Genomic DNA, 20,187 nt, shown 5'->3' on the forward strand with positions numbered 1-20,187 from the left:
AAATAAAATAAAAATGCTTTAAAAAAAAGTAACTGAAACTACATTATAGCAAAACTAGCTGTTTTCGTCTTTGCCAATACATGAGTTTTCAGCGTTCGTTTTAGATATATTTAATTCAGTATTGATGTACTGATGTATATCTAAATAGAAGAAAGGTCAAACAGACTTACTTTAAATTACACACTTTGTGACCATTTTCATTTTAAACAATACTGAGTTACCCTTTTTTATTATTTTTCACTTGACAAATACATTAATAAAACTAAAACCAATTACTAAAACTAAACTAAGAGGAAGCATTTTCAAAAATAAAGTACCACTAATAAAAACCAACAAACCTGCGCCAAAAACTAATTAAAACTAACAACTAACCCTAAAAAAAGTGAAAATAATACAAAGCAATCTCCCAAACATTCACAACCCTGCTTTATGGCTACATATTCTCCACACGTGTAACCTGTGCATTGTGTGCTCGGTGTGTTGCCGTGTCTTGAACTAATTGAAATGAGAGACGATGTTCGCGTCTCAGCCAACATGGCCGATCCATTTGTCAGGATGACATCACTGTACTCACACCCCATCCATCTACACCCAGCAACACACAGCCACGCTCATCCACGTGATTAATATCTATGCCTCCTTTGCTGCCTTGAATACACACCCTCATCCCCTTTCCCTGCCATAGTGACACACATGCACCAATGCAAACAAACATTGTTGGATGCCATCCTGGTCGCTTATACGATGGCAACCCCATTTACCAGCATACACAGATGGCTGCAGTTTAGTGGCCAAAAAGTATCTCACACACAAACACAGAGTCCTTGCTCTTTGTTGGGCCTTTTCAGATTTTATACACTTGCTTACCCTTTCATTAAATGTACCTACACGATGTAATCAATCCAACACAGAAGAGGCGCCATTAATTCTATCTTTACGGAGCTTGCGAATTTACAGTTTTAGTTGACACCGTCAGAGAGGTTGTAATTCTTCTTTAGTACTTTATTATTGAGGTCATGGTGTCCGATGGGTATGAAAGGCAATGGCTTATGCGTCTCTTCTCAGATATAACCGATATATGAGGCGACACCTCAATAATCAACATGTAGTAAAGTTTATACCACTGTAATCGTGTCAATCAAAACTCAAGAGTGTTATACCGGAATCTCTTGTGCAGGCTTTCACCATGTCTGCGTAGGTTTCTGCCCAAAAATGAAGACTCACAACTGTCCATAGGTATAAATGTTTGTTTATATATAGTGTACTATATGTGGCTATGTGCCCGACAATTGGCTAGCTATTCCAACTTACCTTGAGCGAGAGAGAAAATGGATTGGATGGATGGGTCTTTAGAATACCTTTATAATAACTGTACCGCATATTTAAGACGAAATCACATTTCATAAAAGGCTCCTGTGACAATTTGAAACCTAACAGTTGAATTTCATTTGAATTGTATGACTTGCATTTACCTGTTGGAAGGTTCTGCTGGATTTTTTAAAGGCATTTTTCTCTTCCTTGTGCTGCTACATTGAGATCAGCATTGTTGGTGTCTTTAAACAAAGTGCAAAATAAATAGGCAAATTCTCTGCAACTAATTTGGGAACAAATCAAAACCAGCACACCGTGCCCATTTCTGTAGCCAAGCTTTTTTTCTTGAACTAGCAATCAGAAGACAAACAACAAGACTAATTCCAAAGTGGCATGCTGAATGGCGAGGAAACATTGTTCACATAAAGAGATGTTTCTCTACAATTGATCTACATTGGAAGGTTTCTTTTTCTTTTCAATTGAGCACTACAAAGGAGAAATGTGGGATTATTTTTTTGACATCAAAAGTTCAACTGTAGTATAGTTGACTTACTAAATTCCGATAAGAATCACACAATACTGAGCTTATTGTGCTTTGTGGGAAAAGGAAGTGCAGCAACCTGTTGGGAGGAGAAGCTGGGCTTTGAAGATCTTCTAAATGATGACTTTTCTCTCCATTGCTGCTTCTCTGACTTGCTCTGATAAGCCTTGCTCTGATCTGCCCTGCAGTAGCACAGTGAATTAGTGCTCACTGAGTGCACGATGGTGTTAAACCTCGCCACACAAACTCATCGGTCAGATTTGCACATTTTTCATGCCTGGCTTTTGAACTTAAACACATGCAAACACACAGACAGGCAGCGTTGCTCTGTTACAGTGAGAAGAAGAAGAAAAAAGATCTGGAATATAAGAACTCTTTCAAAAAGGAGTGGGCAAATTGCAGATTGTCTCCCTATGAGCTGTTTTCTTCCAAGTGGAACCAAAGAGCTGCTTAACCTCACAGTTGTGGCTCTTCACCACCAGTCTTTTTCTCTGCCTTGACGGGAGTGTGCAGGCCCGCCTCCGCACCAGCTGTGAGATGCCTCGTCGTCCTCAATATAAAAGCATTTGACTGTCTTTGACAACTGACTGTCTGTGCTCAAAGCATTGATGTGTAGAAAGCATGAGGCTTTTAAGAGGATTTTTAGCCATTGAGGGAGACAAGCGCCACTAAAGTCAAAATGGATCATTTAGAAACCAAAGGGTTTCCGTTTTAAGGGCAAGAACATATCAGTGAATCTTAGGATCATTTAGGCCTTTTTCGTTGCTTGTCCAACTCTTTGCCTAACATTAGGCAAGCCCGCTCGTTACCCATCTTTAAAACATTTTTATTCTATGGATTTTGACCCATCATGAGACTTTTTGTTTCGGTCATCAACTTATTGTTTTCATTGTGTTTGTTGTTGTATGACTTCTTTTAGCTCCATGAACATAATGGAGCTAAAAGAAGTCATACAAGGTTTATGTAGCCGTGGTTGTTTTAAAGTTCACTACAAATATAGTTGAGCCGAGTTTAGTATACAGTGCCGTATAACGGCTGTGTCAATCAAAACTGAGCATTATTGTATCGGTAAAGACAGACACTTTAATTTGATGAAACATTCCGAGAATATAAAATATAGTTTTAAGAAATTCTATTCTATTAGTCATTCATTAGTGACCCATCACACCCCCACCACGGACTGTTCTCCCTGCTACCCTCTGGGAAGAGGTTTCGCAGCTTCCGCTGCAGGTCCGCCAGGTTCTGCAATAGTTTTTTCCCTACTGTCGTCAAACTGTTGAACAGTCAACTTAGCATTCCTCTGCGCACTTTGTAAATACTGTTTTTGTTTCCTTCACGGCTGCACTTTATATTTATCTTATTTATCTTATCTTATTTCATATTTATATAGAAATGTCACTTTTTGTCCAGTCGAAATATCATTCCTTTGTTGAGAGCCGTAAGCAACGAAATTTCGTTTTGTGTGCACCGAGTGTTTACAAAATGACAATAAAGTCTGTCTAAGTCTAAGTCTAAGTCTAATATGTAATTATAATATTTTTCTGTGGTAATAAGATCATGCGGCTGCCCTTTCCAACGACTTTCTCTTCGACCAGAAAAAAAGACTGTGATGTTATGTAAATGGCCGTCAGTATTCAGAAAGCCATAAAGAGGCTTCCTTGTGCTTGCATGCCCTTCTCTCTCCTTCCTTTGCTCTCTGATCACTACGATCTGACTCTAGCCGTGCCGTTGGGCATGGAGCTGTAAACAGGAACTGATCCGAGTAGCAGTCACCTTCATTCAGGCCCCTCCCTCACAGTATTTTCAGAATTCCTTAACCTTCACCGCCCCTAAAATGAAAAGATGGGAGTTCCTAAAGGATGACTCTCTATGCGAATGATGTGCCACTGGATTTCTTATTTTGCTTGTCGTGAGCTTGACACACAGAGCCTTTATGTGGCCTCTTCCCTCATCTGCTTCCCATCCACACCCCAGAGGCTCCCATTCAGCTCGGGCCTGGCTGGGGGGGAAGTTGGGACTCTTTTGTAGTGCAGGATTCTTAAGGGAGGCTGTCAAGGCTGCGACTGTGTGGGCCTTTATTTCCTCAGAGAGGAGAAGGGGGAACAGATAGAGGGAAAGTGCAAAAGGGAGACGGGGAGGGGAAGTACCGAGGAAGAGTTGGGACACAGACCGCCTTGTTAACCAGCACCCCCAAAGAGATGGAGGATGGGAAGCAGAAAGGCAAAAGAAAATGGAATGAATCACACTAAAAGCTTCAAAACTTGCCTTCCTTTACATCATCACTGTCTTCCCCCAACCTCTTCTCCCTTTCACTCTCCTCCTCCCTATCACTTCCCTCCATCTGTCCTCGTGTAAGCTCGCTCTACAGCTCAATAGCATAGTTTTGCCCTCCTCCTCACCCTTCTTTGCCCCCTCCTCACCCTCCGCCATTACTTCACACACATTCCATTATCCGGGAGATCGAGCTTAGAGAGATGTCCGGGGTCGGGGCGATCATTATCGTCACCTCTTTCCGCTCTGGGGTGAGTTATAGCCCGCCATATGGAAACAGACTTTTAAATCATAATCAATAGAGCAATATGTATGCGGTGAGGAAAGAGTAAAGGAAATCACTGCCACAGCCCAGGAGGAAGAAAGACACATCGTGTTTATATTGAGATAGTGGCGCCGGGTTATTGATAAAAGATCACAGGACAAAATGCATTATGTGGCAGCACGCTTAGAAAAATAAACATTTCTCTGTGATGAAATCAAACGGAAAGCTGCTACATTTGATACGCCAGTGGCATCAGCTCCATTGCTCCACGCTGATGCTTGAGCTTGTCCACACTCCCTACCTCGATCGACCCTCACCGTGCATGTGAGACTGTATACACGGTTGTTCCCCGACAAGCACGATGCAACGTGACAGGTGTGTGGGGAGACCTGGTCGAAGCTCAGCTCTGCTTCTCAGGCTGAGATCAAGGCTCAATCCGTGACTGTGACACCGCAAGAAGATACCATGGAGCAGCTCCCGTCACAAGATCACCTTGTTATCAGTTCAGACATGCTCCGACATGCAGAGACTGAAAGCAGAGACTCTTGTTGATCCGTGATGTTTGTTTTCAGTAAATAAGAAAACTCTAATCTAATCTCTGATCCATCTGACAGAGGTTGGACTCCATAATTTGCCGTCTTTGTTTTGTTATTATAAGGATATTTCAAGTGATTCACGAGCATGGCCGTAAGGATGCATCTAAAATAAGCCCACAGAAGAGTTTCTGTTATGTAGTGTACATACATTTTGGACTTAAGCATTAATTATTAACAAGGCCTGCCATAAATGAAGTTTTTTTGTATGAATCCATCTTTCTAGTGCAGTTCAACTTCAGGGCATGTGCCTTTCTCATGTCAAAACAAAAGTGTTTTTTACAAAACAGTTTGAGCTGAAATTGCAGGACTAAGTTTGGTTTTGTTGATTAACAAGAATCATTGGCACAGTTGCTTAGTCATGGTTTTTCAGATTTTGCCGAGACTAACTTGTAAGCTATTACTTATATAAAGAGAGAAAACGTCCACCACAGTTATTCATCCATCCACCCATTATCCATACCGCTTGTCCCCATGGGAGTCGCGGGTGTGCTGGAGCCTATCCCAGCAGTCATGGGGCAGCAGGCGAGGAACCGTGAATTGGTTGCCAGGCAATCCTAGGGCACACAGAGACGAACAACCATCCGCACTCGCACTCACATCTACGAGCAATGTGGAGAGCTCAATTTTTTTTGGGATGTGGGAGGAAACGGAAGTACCTGGACAAATCCCACGCAGGCACGGGGAGAACATACAAACTCCACACACTCACCAGTGCATCACAGTGCCGTCTTCCTCAGTTTTCTCCACAGCATCCTGGATAGACACTTGTAGCACATACTTTTTGTGGTCCTATGGTTATCATCCTCTTTGGCATCACTGGTACCTTTATGTGGTGATATCACCCAAACTGGTAATGAAGAGGTAAACCACGCTTTCTCTTGAGAGCTTCAGAAGATGTTTATAGACCTTTACAATATAGTTAAAGAATGACAATTTGTCCCAACTTCTTATTTGGGTTGTTTTTCCCAAAACAATCCAGTAAATCAGGTCAAAGTGACCCAACCTCCTTGGTCGGTCCAATTTTTAACCCAAATTGGTTTGTTTTCAACCCACCCATAATTTTTAAGGGTGTACACTCTAGCCAAGAATCAAAACAACTGTCCTGCTATCTTAATTGCTTTCTAGAAGGAATATTCACTGTCACTTTTCCAATTAAAGCATCGCCAGAAGTTAAACAATAATTATTTTTACAATAGTGCCTGCAGCTTGTCCTGTTGTGTCAGATAATGGATTTCCACCTCTCTACATTAGTGGCCGCATGTATTTATAAATATTTATAAATGCAGTAGCATCAGCCTGGTGAAACAAAGAGTCCCCACTCAATAGACCGTTGGACAGAGCTTATCCTGCCAGATGGATATACATTTCTAATTGATCATATTTTGTCATCCTCTAATGCCCTTTTGTTTTGAAGTTACAGCGGGATTATATTAGCTAATTATTTTCATTTTGGAACATCATTCCCGAGAATGTATTTGCTTGAAATTCTTGGAGTACATGGGTTCTACACTTAGAAGTTTGACAGTGCAAGTATGGTGTTGACTTCCACTTTTGCACCTTTAACAGATTCTGGGTAGATTATACAAGGTTTTGGAGCATTGAGGCACAGCTGTGAGGTCATTTGCATAGAAGGGCCTGGAACATATTCTATAGTAGTTCATCCCAGAAGTGTTTGATGGAGTTTCAGTCAGGATGCTCCAGTTCCTTCACAACAGGTTCATCAAATAGATGCTATTTTTAACCTTGGTTAGTTCACTACAAAATAGAAAGTTACACTCTGTTAATTGTTTGCACAAATTTGAATGCAATGGGGCCTGCTAAGACTAGCAATGAGGAATTTGTGTGACAGGTGTCACATGCACGGGTGGCCAACCTGTTTATGTCATATAACGGGATTGTTTCTCTTACCGGTTGAGTCTCTGCTCATTGACAGTGTGAATCTGAGCATAAAACGGTTGTATGGTATGTGTCACTAGTATGTGTCCTAGTCTTATATTAACTGGAAACCAGTCGAGTGTTGAGTCTACCTTTTGCCAGAAGACCGCAGCAGATGATTCTGAACATCAAAGTGTCAGTGTTTAAAAAATAGCTTCCTATCGTTTTAAGCAATATTGACTGGTGAATGATTAAGTAACAATCCCTCGCCCTGGTCCTACCGCTGCAACCTCTTATTGTTTTTTAGTCCCACCAGTGAGAAATCATGGCGCACGTGTGACCAAATTGGTTGCACCCTAGAGCCTTCTATACTGTAAGTGATGTGACTGCTACTCCTGAGAGTTTGTAAGAGCCGCCACTATGGAGACAGAACAACTTGAGTTAAGCCGAGAAAGATCCAATGATTTATCAAGTAGTGATGATACATAAGCACACTGAAGCATGAATGAGTTCAGCAGGCAGTGTGCGTGTGGATCAGTGAGCAACAGTAGGAGGGGTAATCGCACCAACGGACAATATGATCAAAGTGCCCTAGTGTGAGCGCTCCCTAAAATTTCCGTCCACACCACCTATTGATTAATATACATATATCATGGAGAGTATGTCTCAATGCAAAAGTCCATCTGGGGTATTCCCTAAGGCTTAGGGCCTAAGATGACGGACACATGGTAACCTAAATAAGTTGAATTATCAGCAAAATATAGTCTCACCCAAGAGAAGGTAGTACAAGTCTGTTGCCCTTTCGTGCTGACGGCATGAAAAGAGGACAGTGAGAGGTGAATGAAAAGCTCTTCAGATGGAGTCCTCCCCTTCTTCCTCCTGTCTTTTTCTATTCCTCTGCCGGTCTCCTTGGCGCACCCTCCCTTTCTCTGCATGTGCCACGCTGCTCTGTCATCCTCAGGGATGCGTCTGCAGGAGACCATCTGTTGATCCATTTGTCTCCTGCGTTGCTGCCCGCACCACTTCCTCCTCACCGTATCCATGATGAGGCTCGTCATTTCCGATGCCACTCAGTCGCAGCCGTCAGGCGTGCGAGGGCATGGCAGGTGCGATTCTGAAGGCAGGGCAGGCTGTCTATCATGGTGGAGGAAAGGTAGAAAGTCATTAGGACAAACACTCAGACCAAAGCGTAAACAGCTAATGAGTGCAGAGCAGATGCTTTCTAATCTGTGTTTATCCAGCGTGATCATGGCTCTGTCTGACCTGGGTCACGAACACAGATTTGTATTTTTTCTTCTGAGCAAGCGATGCCTTCAAAGCACTTTTCTTTTATCCCACAGGGCTTAAAAACAGTCGTCATTACATAGAGGCATTGACCATGAAATAGAAACAAAGCTGAGAAACGCTGAAGGGTATGCAACCCACCACCACATTCACTGCCTATGATGTGTTTAGCAGTCCTTGGAGGGAGGGCTGCTTCTTTGTGTCCACACATCTCATAGTTGTCCCCTCGCATGCATGTTCTCTGGCTTGATGGACATTGAGACCACCGTCGGGACTTTGGGGCGTGCCTGCCTTTGAACTTCTCCCTTAGCTCTCGATTATCCATCATTCAGCAGGGCTTGGGCCCGTGAGAGCCGCTGAGACAGGGTGGTGAAATAATTCCGTATGAGGTCTGATGGGCCCAAGAGAGAGTCACTATCCAAATCAAACATTGTTGAGCATGTGACGCTCTGGGAATGTCCGTGGATAGAACCTGCTGGGAATGTTATCGAGTGAGGGATTTACGAAATGAACTGAAAATGAAGATAAAGGATGCCCTTGTTATGGCTTGAACATATGACCATTGCTCCCTTTTTTCCCAGTGATCCATAAGGTTATCATCTGGACTGATCAATACATCAGATGATGGGTGTTCACCCAGGGTGACATGACATTTATTTCCCATAAGATGCTAAATGGCATGGGGTCCTCACACATTCCTATTTTACCAACAACCTTGTCATCGAATAAGTCATGATTTCATCGTAGCTGTCAACTGGCGTGACGGTTAGCAGATATGTAACCTTTCACGTTGATGATACATTTTTAAACACAATACACAAGACCTACGAGAGTATAACGACACAGGGGTGTCTATTTTTTGTCGCGGGCCACATTGCAATGATAGTCTCCTTTGGAGGGCCATTATGATGGAGAACCCCAATAAAATGTCTGATCGCCTCATGCTAAATCCATCGCATCCAGCCATCCATTCTCTGAACCGCTTATCCTATAAAGTGATGAATAGGCCAGCTAGTTTTAAAATCAGAGCTTAGTTAAATGGCATTTCTATTTATTTCAATGGGTAAAGAGGATTTACAATTTTTAAGTCACCTCTGTACTTTAATTTGAAATGAGATGAGATGTGAGACTTTGAATACAATACTACACAAATGAGAACTAAGGTATGCTAATATTAGCATGTGTAGTTGACGGAGTTGCTGAAATTTAGCAATGGTGGAGGTTAAAGTCAAAGTAGGAGGAGTGACTCCACATTGTACCTAATGTTGGTCCAATGTTGGTCCTCAGATCATATTTTTTGCAAGTCACAAACATCCTACTTTATTCAAAAGCCTATTTGAGCACTCAGTATAAAAGTTTAACATTGTCTCTCCAGTGTATGCGTTTCAAATCTCCTTATCTGAATGTGTTTCAGGCTTCCTCAGTACCGGGGACCAGGCTGCTAAAGGGAACTACGGACTGCTGGATCAGATCCAAGCTTTAAGGTGGATCAGTGAGAACATCGGCTTCTTTGGAGGGGACTCCAACCGCATCACCGTGTTTGGTTCTGGCATTGGAGCTTCCTGCGTCAGCCTGTTAACCCTTTCCCACCACTCTGAAGGTACATATGGTGCTGTCAAAATTGGGCTGGTGATAGTGGGTAGGGGGGTGCAGCTGTTACCTGCTGGTGGGCTGTTTGGTATTAGAATCTGGCAAAGCCAGAGTGGCAGTCATTGAGTAATGGAAATTACAGCATGACAAATGCCGTCTGGAGCAGGTGTTTGCATTTCAATTATTCTGTTGTTCAATACCACGGGGAAATTCCACATGTGGGTCCTGTGATGCTTTGCTGCTTTTGCTTGTAACCCCCCCCCCCTTCCCCGCCTCATTTTAGATGTCAGAAATGTACCTGCGGGTATAATTTTTTTTGTATGTGAACAAGATTAACAACATGATGCACTTTGGAAGAGCCATTCAGTCCTTCTAAATGACTAACACATATGTACAGACACACACGCGCACCACTCTTCTCTTTGTAGGGAATGTTCTCCTCAGGCTTCCTTAATGCTGTCTCATAATAATATACTACTCTCGTTGGCTATGTCTTTTATAGTAAGTGCAGCATGTGTGCTTAACCTGTGCTTGCAGTAAGAATGCCTCATAGACATACTTCCCTGATGCATCATTGAATTAAGAAGTAAATTGTGGCTCGGACTTACTTTAACGAGCCACCGCTGTGGGATCCATCCGTGAATGTCAAATTCCTGCTACACCCTGCAGAGCGATGCAGTAACTGCATCATTCTTAACCTTGAATTATTACCTTCACTCACATATTTACTCATCCTGTTGACGCAGTTGTATTGCATCCATTCTGTTGTAAAGCGATGTTTATTTGCTGGTTAATATTCTAAATGAGAAATCTTCACATTTTACATCCATACACACATTTACTCCGCTTGTAAAGCAGCCACTAACAAGGTACTTTGGACACGCATGGTTGGCAGAATAAGATGCTTAAACTGTACGTGGCAGATAGTAGATTGCATTAAATTATTTTTTTCATTTTGCTTGGGTTGAATCTTTTTTTTTTTTAGTTTTTTAAATGCGTGTAAAAACTGTCCTTTAATTTCCCCCAAAATGCTAAGAAATGGTCATGTGTTTGCTACACTCCAATTTGCATTAAAATATTATTAATTGCTTCAATTTTATGAGATGGGCGAGGTCTGCTTTTGAATTAAATTTTTACCAATCAAGCTGCTTTTATTCCCACTCTATAATGCTACGCTTCATGTAGCCTGTTATTATACTGCCAGTGAAACCATCTCCTGCCTCCCAGTAAATGGGATATTACCGAGTTTGTTTTCCACCCTGAATGGTGCTGTACTTGCAGTAAGCATGCCACTGATGGGAAAAAAGCGCCAGCAAAAACTCAAAAGATACCTGGTAGTTAAAAATAGAAAGCCGGGACTTGCTGCAATTTATCGAGTGGAAGTCAGTTTGAACACAGCATTGATCCCTGTAATTGCACCAAATTTATTTGTGGATTAATTAAAATAAAACCTGTGTTTCCTCCAAGTTTTAGTCATATTTTTAATCCCATCGTATTGTCTTGCTGTAGCCGTAATTGACAGGATGTTAATAAAAATAATAAACTTTAGAAACGGGTATCTAGTAATGCTGTCTTAATGTCTTGGTCATTATTTTAACTTAATAGTGTATGTTTGTTGGAACTTGAAGTCGTGGCAAAAGTCGTCTGTGTGATGCCATCTTTCTGTTAAACTCTGCACTGCATGAAAAGTTGTCTTTCTGTCCTCCGATTTGAACAGCAGGACATTCTGACGTCACTTCCGGAACCTTAACATAGTTGCTCTGCCTCCGTAACAAGTTGCAATATTAGCATTTGCGAACGTCATTGAATTGGTTTTCAGGTTAGTGATTTATTAGCAGGGCGGCTCGGTGGGGCACTGGGTAGCACGTCCGCCTCACAGCTAGGAGGGTGTGGGTTCGATTCCACCTCTGGCCCTCCCTGTGTGGAGTCTGGTAGGGTGGGTGAGATCTCTTATAATGTTATATCAAGAATCGATTGACTGATTAATGGATCTTCTGAACGGTTAGCGTTTCTGGTGCAATGTTATATGGCATAAAAGTTTCCGCTGTCAAACAGTTACAAGCTAATCGGAGGCTATTTAACTGAAATTGAAACTGTTGTCAAGTTTCATCACCAGGAACGTAATTAGCTATGTTTGATGGTTCGAGGCTAGTACTAAGCTATCAAAAGTTTTACCTCCTCCAAAAAACACTGCGTAAAATGTACGATGCTATTAGGCCATTTTTACCGTTGTCACGTTTTTTATTTTTTCGTCTTTGTCATCCTGACACAGTTCTTTGGTGACATCACAAAAACAGACTGAAAATCAAACACGCTTGTGAAGTGATTAATTCAGAATCTCACTGATCTGAAATATGATGAGATTTTTCTGAGGCCTCGGGTAATCTCACTTTGGAGGCGTATTTTTCCCTAAAATATTCACCCATTTCCAAATTGTCATCGACTCGAGGTATAGGTGCCACTGTGGAAGCAGTTTTGCCAAAGTGAAGTGGGCTCTAATAGAATATGATCCAATCTGACAGCATGGGATACTCCTTCATAGCCAGTATGCACTCATACACCTTCTCTTTCTTCCCTGTGTGGCTCAGATGCAGGATAATGAGGCCCAGGTTAGGTAGAAGAGGTAAATCAGGGTTGACACATTGTGTTGAATCTCCCTAGTGTGTGCGCATGTGCGTGAGTGTGTTGTGTGTCTGTTTGCATGCTTCTAATGACAGTAATCCCACTGGCACTGTACGCGGCCTGTCATGGCTGCGTGCAGATTGTGCTTTCTATGTAACACAAAGTCTTTTGGTGCCAGTATGACAACTTAGTTGAGATGCTCCATGCACCTCCTGAAGCCTATTTAATAAGCTGGATCCTCTTATATCATCCTAGCCCTCCGGCCTCTCTTTGATTGCCTGCTCCTCTGGCCTGGCCTTGGTGGCGTCTCCATGTGGGTGTGCCAATGGCTCCAGTCAGAGGGTACATCCATCACAAGCCTCCCCCACCTCCCCTTTTGGCCAGCGTGAAGGCTGGCCTGGTCATCCTCTCGTGAGGGCTGCATTTTTTTTTTTTTTTACACCCGGGTTCCTGCCCTGCCGCTCCCATCTAATCCCCTCTTCACTGCACCCATCTGTCTCCCTGCCTTCACAGCCAGTAAAAGCATGCTGGGGACACACGCTTTCTCGCTATGTGTCTCTAGCGCCTTCTATTCCCACAATAGTCGGCGGGATGTAGAGTGTTTCGCCAATAATAAGATAGCCTACCTGTTAATTGTGCGCCAAACAATCAAGCTTTAAGTCTGAGATTCAGAAAGCAGAAATGGTCATTAAAAGCTCAACCTCCTTTGCCAGGAGAACGGTTTTGACCAGCTTATTAAATGTAGATCAACAGTTGTGTTCCCGCAGAGGGGGTCTACGTGACGTCCCTTTATTTTTCTTCAGCTTCAAAACAAAATGGCAGCTGAAGAAGTTCAGATGCAAGGACGTTAGCCAGTCTTGAGGATTATCTATCTGGCATCGCACTGGGACTAATTGAACATGCAAATGTGCCTTTTTCCTCCAGCTCCTAATTATAATTGGGATGTTTTGCATGTTTTTTTTCTGCTAATGAGCAGATCACCAAAAGCATGAGACATTTTACTTTTTACGTTTTACTTTAGTTATGAGGAGAATAGATTTAAAATATATCAGATTCCTGTGAAATAGAGGTATGTGTAACCCATCCATCCATTTTCTGAACCGCTTAGTACCCACGGGGGTCGCGGGCGTGCTGGAGCCTATCCCAGCCGTCATCGGGCAGTAGGCGGGGGACACCCTGAACCGGTTGCCAGCCAATCGCAGGGCACACAGAGACAAACAACCATTTGCACTCACACTCACACCTCGGGACAATTTGGAGTCTTCAATCGGCCTACCAAGCATGTTTTTGGGATGTGGGAGAATACCGGAGTGCCCGGAGAAAACCCACGCGGGCCCGGGGAGAACATGCAAACTCCACACAGGGAGGGCCGGAGGTAGAATTGATCCCGCATCCTCCTAACTGTGAGGCGGATGTGCTACCCTGTGCGCCACCGAGCGGTATGTGTAACCTTTTGATTAATTTAAAAAAATTATAATAAATATCAAAAATCCTAAAACAAAAATACAGATAAACATTCAGAACAAAATAAAAAGAAATTAAAAAGAAGGGGAAAAAAATCATTGCCTTGTGTAATAATTGTACCTACGTAGCTGTCACCACAAATGTCCACTGTATGCTTGATGTTGCAAGTGGGGTTAGGTTAAAGTGAAACAAGGTCAAAACTGTTACCAATAAAAACTTTGTAGATCCATGGAAAATTAAACAGTCAATTGGCTTCCCGAGCTTAATTTGTCTCCTCGCCATGATTACTTCTAGGTCTGGCCATTCAGACTGCAGTCGCATTGCAAAAAAAATCGATATGCATCCGATCTAGAACCACATATTAAAGCGACCCTGATTGGATTTTTAACAATTTGGGGTTATAATAACAAAGGTTAAGATCTGTGCACATGTAGACCTAGCCTCGGTTTCTTCACAAGGGAGCTTCTCCCTCGCATTCACACAATGATGATGTTTGCTGAGAGACATCAAGCTCTATCCATCATAGAAAGGCTAGATAACTCTTTGATTGATACTGTATTGATACTCCGCACGTGTCCACACAGGCTGGAGGGACCGGGTTGCAGAAGCGCTGAAGGTCGTTGTTTGCCCCCCTCTCTCTTCCTGTAAGCAATCAGGATAAAAGCTCTGCTTGTGAGAAAGTGCTCCAGTTTTAATGGAACATCTTGGAAATTAAAGACAGCTAGTGTGGAGGATCCTTCATGCCAATGTCAGCTTTCATTTTTATTAAGACTTCTGGGTTATTGGGCGCCATAAATGCTCCGGCTTTATTACACTCGTGCAACACGGGCTGTGGCTTTTGAAATGCAAGACAGCACTTAGCAAACTATAAGAATCCCTTGAACCAAGCTAAGAGATGAAAAAGCTTTGTTGTCAGGAAAGTGTGAATTTATTTCTAATGTGTGGGAACAATAGCGTAGATGCTTTTATTTTTTTTATTTTTTAAAAACAGGATGAGACACACTGAAATTTATAAAACATGAGCTGCTATTACTTTAATGGCTTCTTTATAGTATCTAGAGTCCGTCTGACTAATGCACATTGCAAATGACGTGACTTAATATGCAAGCGATGTATGACTATATAGTTTGGCTGCACTGATTAGCTTGGAAACATGCAGGCTTCCGAAAGGGTGACTTAAGTGTGATGAAATGACTGACACACGTTCATGCCTCTTGTGCTAAGAATGCATAATTTACACTGCAATCATTACTGGTACACCGGTAATGTGGTTTTGTCAAATGAAGTCACCTTTGGAACCGTTTACCGAGCGATGGCTGCTCTTCATGGGATAAAATTGACACATTTTCAATAACTATATTCTAAATCTTATTTTATTGACATTACTCTTGCTCCAGTCCAACCTTTATTAACTTGTATTATCTGGTCTTGGTCTGAAAACATATTTTACTCAATTCTAGAACAAGTCCTGTGGCCTAGTAATCCAAATACAAGCATTTCCTCCCATCTTAATCAGAACAGTTGTTTTATTAATCCAAACGTGTTATCGCTGCCAAAAACTGTCAAGCTGACAGCCTTTAGTAATTTAATCACTGTAGAAGGGTTTTTTTTTTTACATCGTGGCTAATTGTTACTTCTTTACTAATGTAACAATGCAACCACCGTGTAAGTTTCTTCTACTGCTTTGCATCCGCAGCATGGGCTTCCCAGTATTATGTTGCTATTTATTACCCTAGTTACTACTAATGTCTCTGCTTACAATGCTTGAAATTCTACTCTGAGAGGACAATACTTCAAGGTGTAATAGAATTGTAATGAATACTAGCGGCATGAGTTCACTGAGAGCATGAAGAGACGTCCCTTTCAGGCTTTACGTGTGATTTAACGGCACACATCCGTGTCGGAGACTACTGCATTCTTCATGGCATGTATTTAAATCACAGACATGTACATGGCAGGAATAAGACCCACAACAATGTTATTGCACCTCAAATCAATCTTTGTCTGTAAATCACGCTGATACCTTAGCTGGATTTAAAGTCCGCATTCATTGCCATGAACACCCAGTCGCTGTTCGATGTACGCACGTATGTACGCAATCCGTGATGCCTGTCAAGCTCAGGTTGGAAGTCATTAGAAAATGGTTGATTTAATCAGTGTCATGGTCAAATTCATAATCGAAACTTTATTGAGAGTACAGATTTTAGGCAGCATTTTAACATTATTAAGGACCTGGATTGTCAAAATAAATTGCCGTGAAGGTATTGAAAAAAATTGTGCCTTTATTCACGGCTGTATCACGAAATACCAATCTAAGGTCAATATGAACGCTGCCCCAAATTACCCAAGTGGCGAAAGAGGCCAGTAAGATATATTGATGAGGGATGTGGAAATGTTGTGCTATAGCTCTGCCTTAACTTTACTATCACAGCTCCCCATGACCTTTGAAAATTGCACGAGTGAATTTGCTCTTTGAAGTGAGAACCCCTAGGAACTTTCCCTTGTGGACTGAACACCTCCATAATGTCCTGACTCACCGCTCATATCTCAAGGTAGTCATCCATCCACATGTGGAGCTGGCTGCATATATTGCAGGTAACATTCTTGGAGCAGCCAGACATTGACGGCAGACATTTAAGAGCAAATAAGGGCAGCTTTGCTCCAGCTTGGAAGGGGAAAGATAGCCAGCGCATACAGACACGTGCCTGTGGCAGCTATTGTTGTGCAAATTCAATGGGGTGGAGAGAAAACTGAACAATTGTCAAAAAATGAATAGAAACCATTTCTGAGCTGTCAAAAGGGCTCAGCACCTCGAAAGTGTAAAGTTATCTGAGTGTTTGGTGCTTTTTGATATGCTTGTTTGCTGAAAGGGTGTCTGCGTATCAGGGTGTGAAAAACAGGTATGGAAGATGAGAGAACGGGGGCTTGCCTTGTCATGTGCGCTATCATTCTACTTGAATTGACAAGTGTGATAATTAAACGGAGGGGGGCCATCTCATGTAGCAGGTATTATTGTGTTTATTTGTGTTGACTACGTCTGCTTGAAGTGTGCCAATACCGTGGCCGCCATTTTGTAAAGAAGCTGACCGCATCATGAGTTAGCCTTGCTGCATTTATGGTCAAATTTGCAATGAAAATGACTTCTCTTTCAGGAGAAGCATTGTTGTCTGCCTAAAAAGATATTCTTCACTATGGAGATGCAGTCTACTAATTTCACACAAACATATTCTCCCCTACGAATATTTCCGAGTGTTTAATTATCTTAACATGCATGTTTTTAGACAGCGGCATGAAGCAGGATTACCCGGAGGGAGTCCACACATAGATAACATGCAAGCGTAACCCAGAAAGACCAGAGGAGACTCATTAAGAGTCATGCATTATTCAATGAGAAATTGGCAAAAATGTCGGAAAAATATCGCAAGGTTAACAAAAGTGAGAAATATGAATGGAACCCCACGTTCATCTTAATCGGCATGAAAATGTCACACATTCTTTCTTGGTCCATAGTTTCATACAAATTAGTCCTGTACTCTTTTTCCCATGTAACCCTTACCAATTGACAACCACATACATAACAATGTGGACCTGCAGAATTAATGATATGTAGTAACAAAATGGCTCCGCTTTGGCTGTCCATCAGAGGGAGGCAGCTTTAGCGAACGCCAGCCAGCGGAGGAATGAAAAACTGACAAAGTGCCCAAAAACAGTGTGAGCAGTTTATTCTGCTGGTCCAGCCATCAGTCTGTCTCCACTTGCCGCAGGTGCTTGAACCTATAAAACATGGAGTTATAGGTGCTAAAGAGTCAAAAACTAACTCAGAGAAAGTAGCGGGGGGGTAATTGAGTGCTTTAGTAAATCCTTGCTTTCAAACGGATAGCTCAGGGCAATGTATATCCAGTGGAACTGTCAAAGATGCGAGTTTGTGTGAAACAAATTTGAATCTAATCAAAGATCGTTACATATACTTCTAAAAATTCTAATTGCTATTAATTGATTCTAAATATGACATTACAGTCAAATGGTCATAATTCGATTCAGTAAAATGAATGGTGAGTGTTTCAAAGTGCTGCTATTACAAAACCTTTAATTGTAGTTATTGGACCTTCACAAACAGAACCAATATTAATCGTACACTTATTAGACCTTTTTAAACCAAACCACAAATCTGTGATTCATCAATACGTATGTTCAGAATGGGATTTATACGATTTTGTGAAAAAAATTTGGAACCTCCTCAGACCATCTGTATGCCCAAACATACATTTTATTCACGATGCACAACAGACTGAAACTCATTTATAAACTCAATAATATTTATTAACAATAGCTGTTTGCTAATGGGTTGATTAACGTCCTAACTCACTGTGAAGGATACTTTCACCCTTGATTCTTTCAAGTGCATCAGGTACATTTTACACTATACTTGGTAGTGTGCATCTTCGAGACACATTTTCCCAAGTTTGATTTCCATGTCAAATTCTGAATGATAGAACCTTTGGGAGGTTAGTCTTTTGAAGTGGCACCGTACCGCTAGCAACGGGCTTTGGCAGCTCGCGCAACATGTGGCCCACACAGGCTGCCTCAGCAATATTCTCCAAGACAATACGAGAAGAGCCATCTGGTGATGTAGAACTGAGATTGCTTTTGGAATTTTAATCGCGCCTGATGAACGAGGGGACGACAGACAATGTCGTTTCTTGATGAGTCGCAGTTCCCCAGCAAAGGCTTTGGCTAAGTCATCAGCTCAGGTGGATGCTATCCACGAATCCTCTTTGATGAATTATTGTCAAGAGCGTATTCGTGCACATCCTAATGGACAGTGACAGTCGTGGAGAAGGTGGCTGAGGCTCCAGGCTGTGCCCCAGCATACTTTGATCCTGTTAGGATTCTGATCAATTAAAGCAATAGCATCATCATATTACAGAGCACAGGGTCACGTCTGTTTCCTGTCTTGCCCGCTCTAATGTCTTGACGGAGATGTCTGGCTGTCTTTCCGTCTAACAATTTCCCCTAATCTCAAAGGCATTTTCTTTACCTTCTCTGGCCGCTTCCGAAAGCATTTTCGTTCTCGTCACAGCATCTTGCCCTCCTTTTGCGGTTTTCTCTCACTCTCTCTCTGGCACCGGTGTAAAGCATCCATTATTGAGCCATGCATGGGTGTCTGTGTGAGTGAGTGGGAGAGAGCGACTTGGCACTGCTCGGTTCCCACCTGCAGAGGAAGCACCGACAGCTGAGCACCGGGGGCCCGGTTCAGCCCACCTCCCCCCTCGATTCCCTCTTCCTCCGCCCATCTCGGTGTCTCCACTGACCTCCCCCACCCCTCCTCCTCCTCCTCCTCCTCCTCTTCTCACACCTTCCCTTGCTTTCCGTCTCACCCTCGCTTTGTTGCGCACAAATTTTTCACCACTTCCTCCTATCACCATTTTTTTTCCCTTGGCAGACACTTTTATTCTTGTCCATAGTCGCGCAACCCGTCTGCCATCTCTTAGCATGCAAGCTGCAGGAGTCCGTGTTGTTAAGCCGGTTCCGTGATTGTCCACCAGATGAACAAGCATGGCGTAATTAGCCGACCTTTGCCCGTTCGTGATGACCACGAGCCTTGTTTGCTTGTTGTTGCTGGCAGCTCACCTCTGCGGCGAGCCAGGTCACCTCTTCAGCGTCTGTGCATCTGTTTCTCTCAGATGAAAGCATTCGGTGCCTTTGAATACAAATGGATACCGCGGCTACGCCTGAGAGTGGTCGCTTTTCTCATTATCAATTTCACAGGTTTGAAAGGATATGTGATTTATAAACAGGTTCTTCAGCGGGAAGGGAAAATGACCTCAAACTGTTTTTTCTTACTGTGTTGGCTAATTTTGAAATACATAGCGGGTGTTACAGGACAAAGTTATTTGGTGCTTTATAAAAGATTATTAGCATGGAGGAATACATTTACTTCTCCTTGGATGGTCTTTTCATCACGGCGTGATAAAAAGCCTATTATTTACAGTATAAACTGCATAACCTATTATGCTGTAGGTATATTGCGGCGTGTTTCTCCGTGTGATTGAAAGAATGCAATCCGCATAGACCATCTGATTGTGTGCTAGTGTGTGATCATGCCCTCACATCAGTAGCTTGTCTGCTGTTATGATCCCTGTGCAGTGCAAATGCATTAGCCTTCCATGGGAAATTTGCATAGTCGGAGCACAAAGAATTCCCAAATGAGAGAAACTTAGGCAAACGTGCTGACAAGCAGGAAGCTCCACTATAAAGAGCCAACACAGTACAACCTGACAGAACAAGAGCATCCAAAGCATGCGCGGCTGTAAAAGGGTTTAAACTTAGAGAGGCAATAGAGGCCATTAATCCTGCTCAGGGCTCAA

General features: G+C 42.5%; 1 protein-coding gene across 1 annotated transcript in view; it reads left to right on the forward strand.

The window, feature by feature from the left end:
• Nucleotides 1-20,187, forward strand: part of nlgn3a (neuroligin 3a) — a 130,034-nt gene that overhangs the window by 76,415 nt on the left and 33,432 nt on the right. Inside the window, exon 4 of the mRNA XM_061290504.1 lies at nt 9,558-9,743. Within this exon, the coding sequence (XP_061146488.1) occupies nt 9,558-9,743 (186 nt within the window). The remainder of the gene's footprint in view (nt 1-9,557; nt 9,744-20,187) is intronic.

Source organism: Syngnathus typhle, linkage group LG1 (genome assembly GCF_033458585.1).
Source record: "Syngnathus typhle isolate RoL2023-S1 ecotype Sweden linkage group LG1, RoL_Styp_1.0, whole genome shotgun sequence".
Taxonomy (NCBI): Eukaryota; Metazoa; Chordata; class Actinopteri; order Syngnathiformes; family Syngnathidae; genus Syngnathus; species Syngnathus typhle.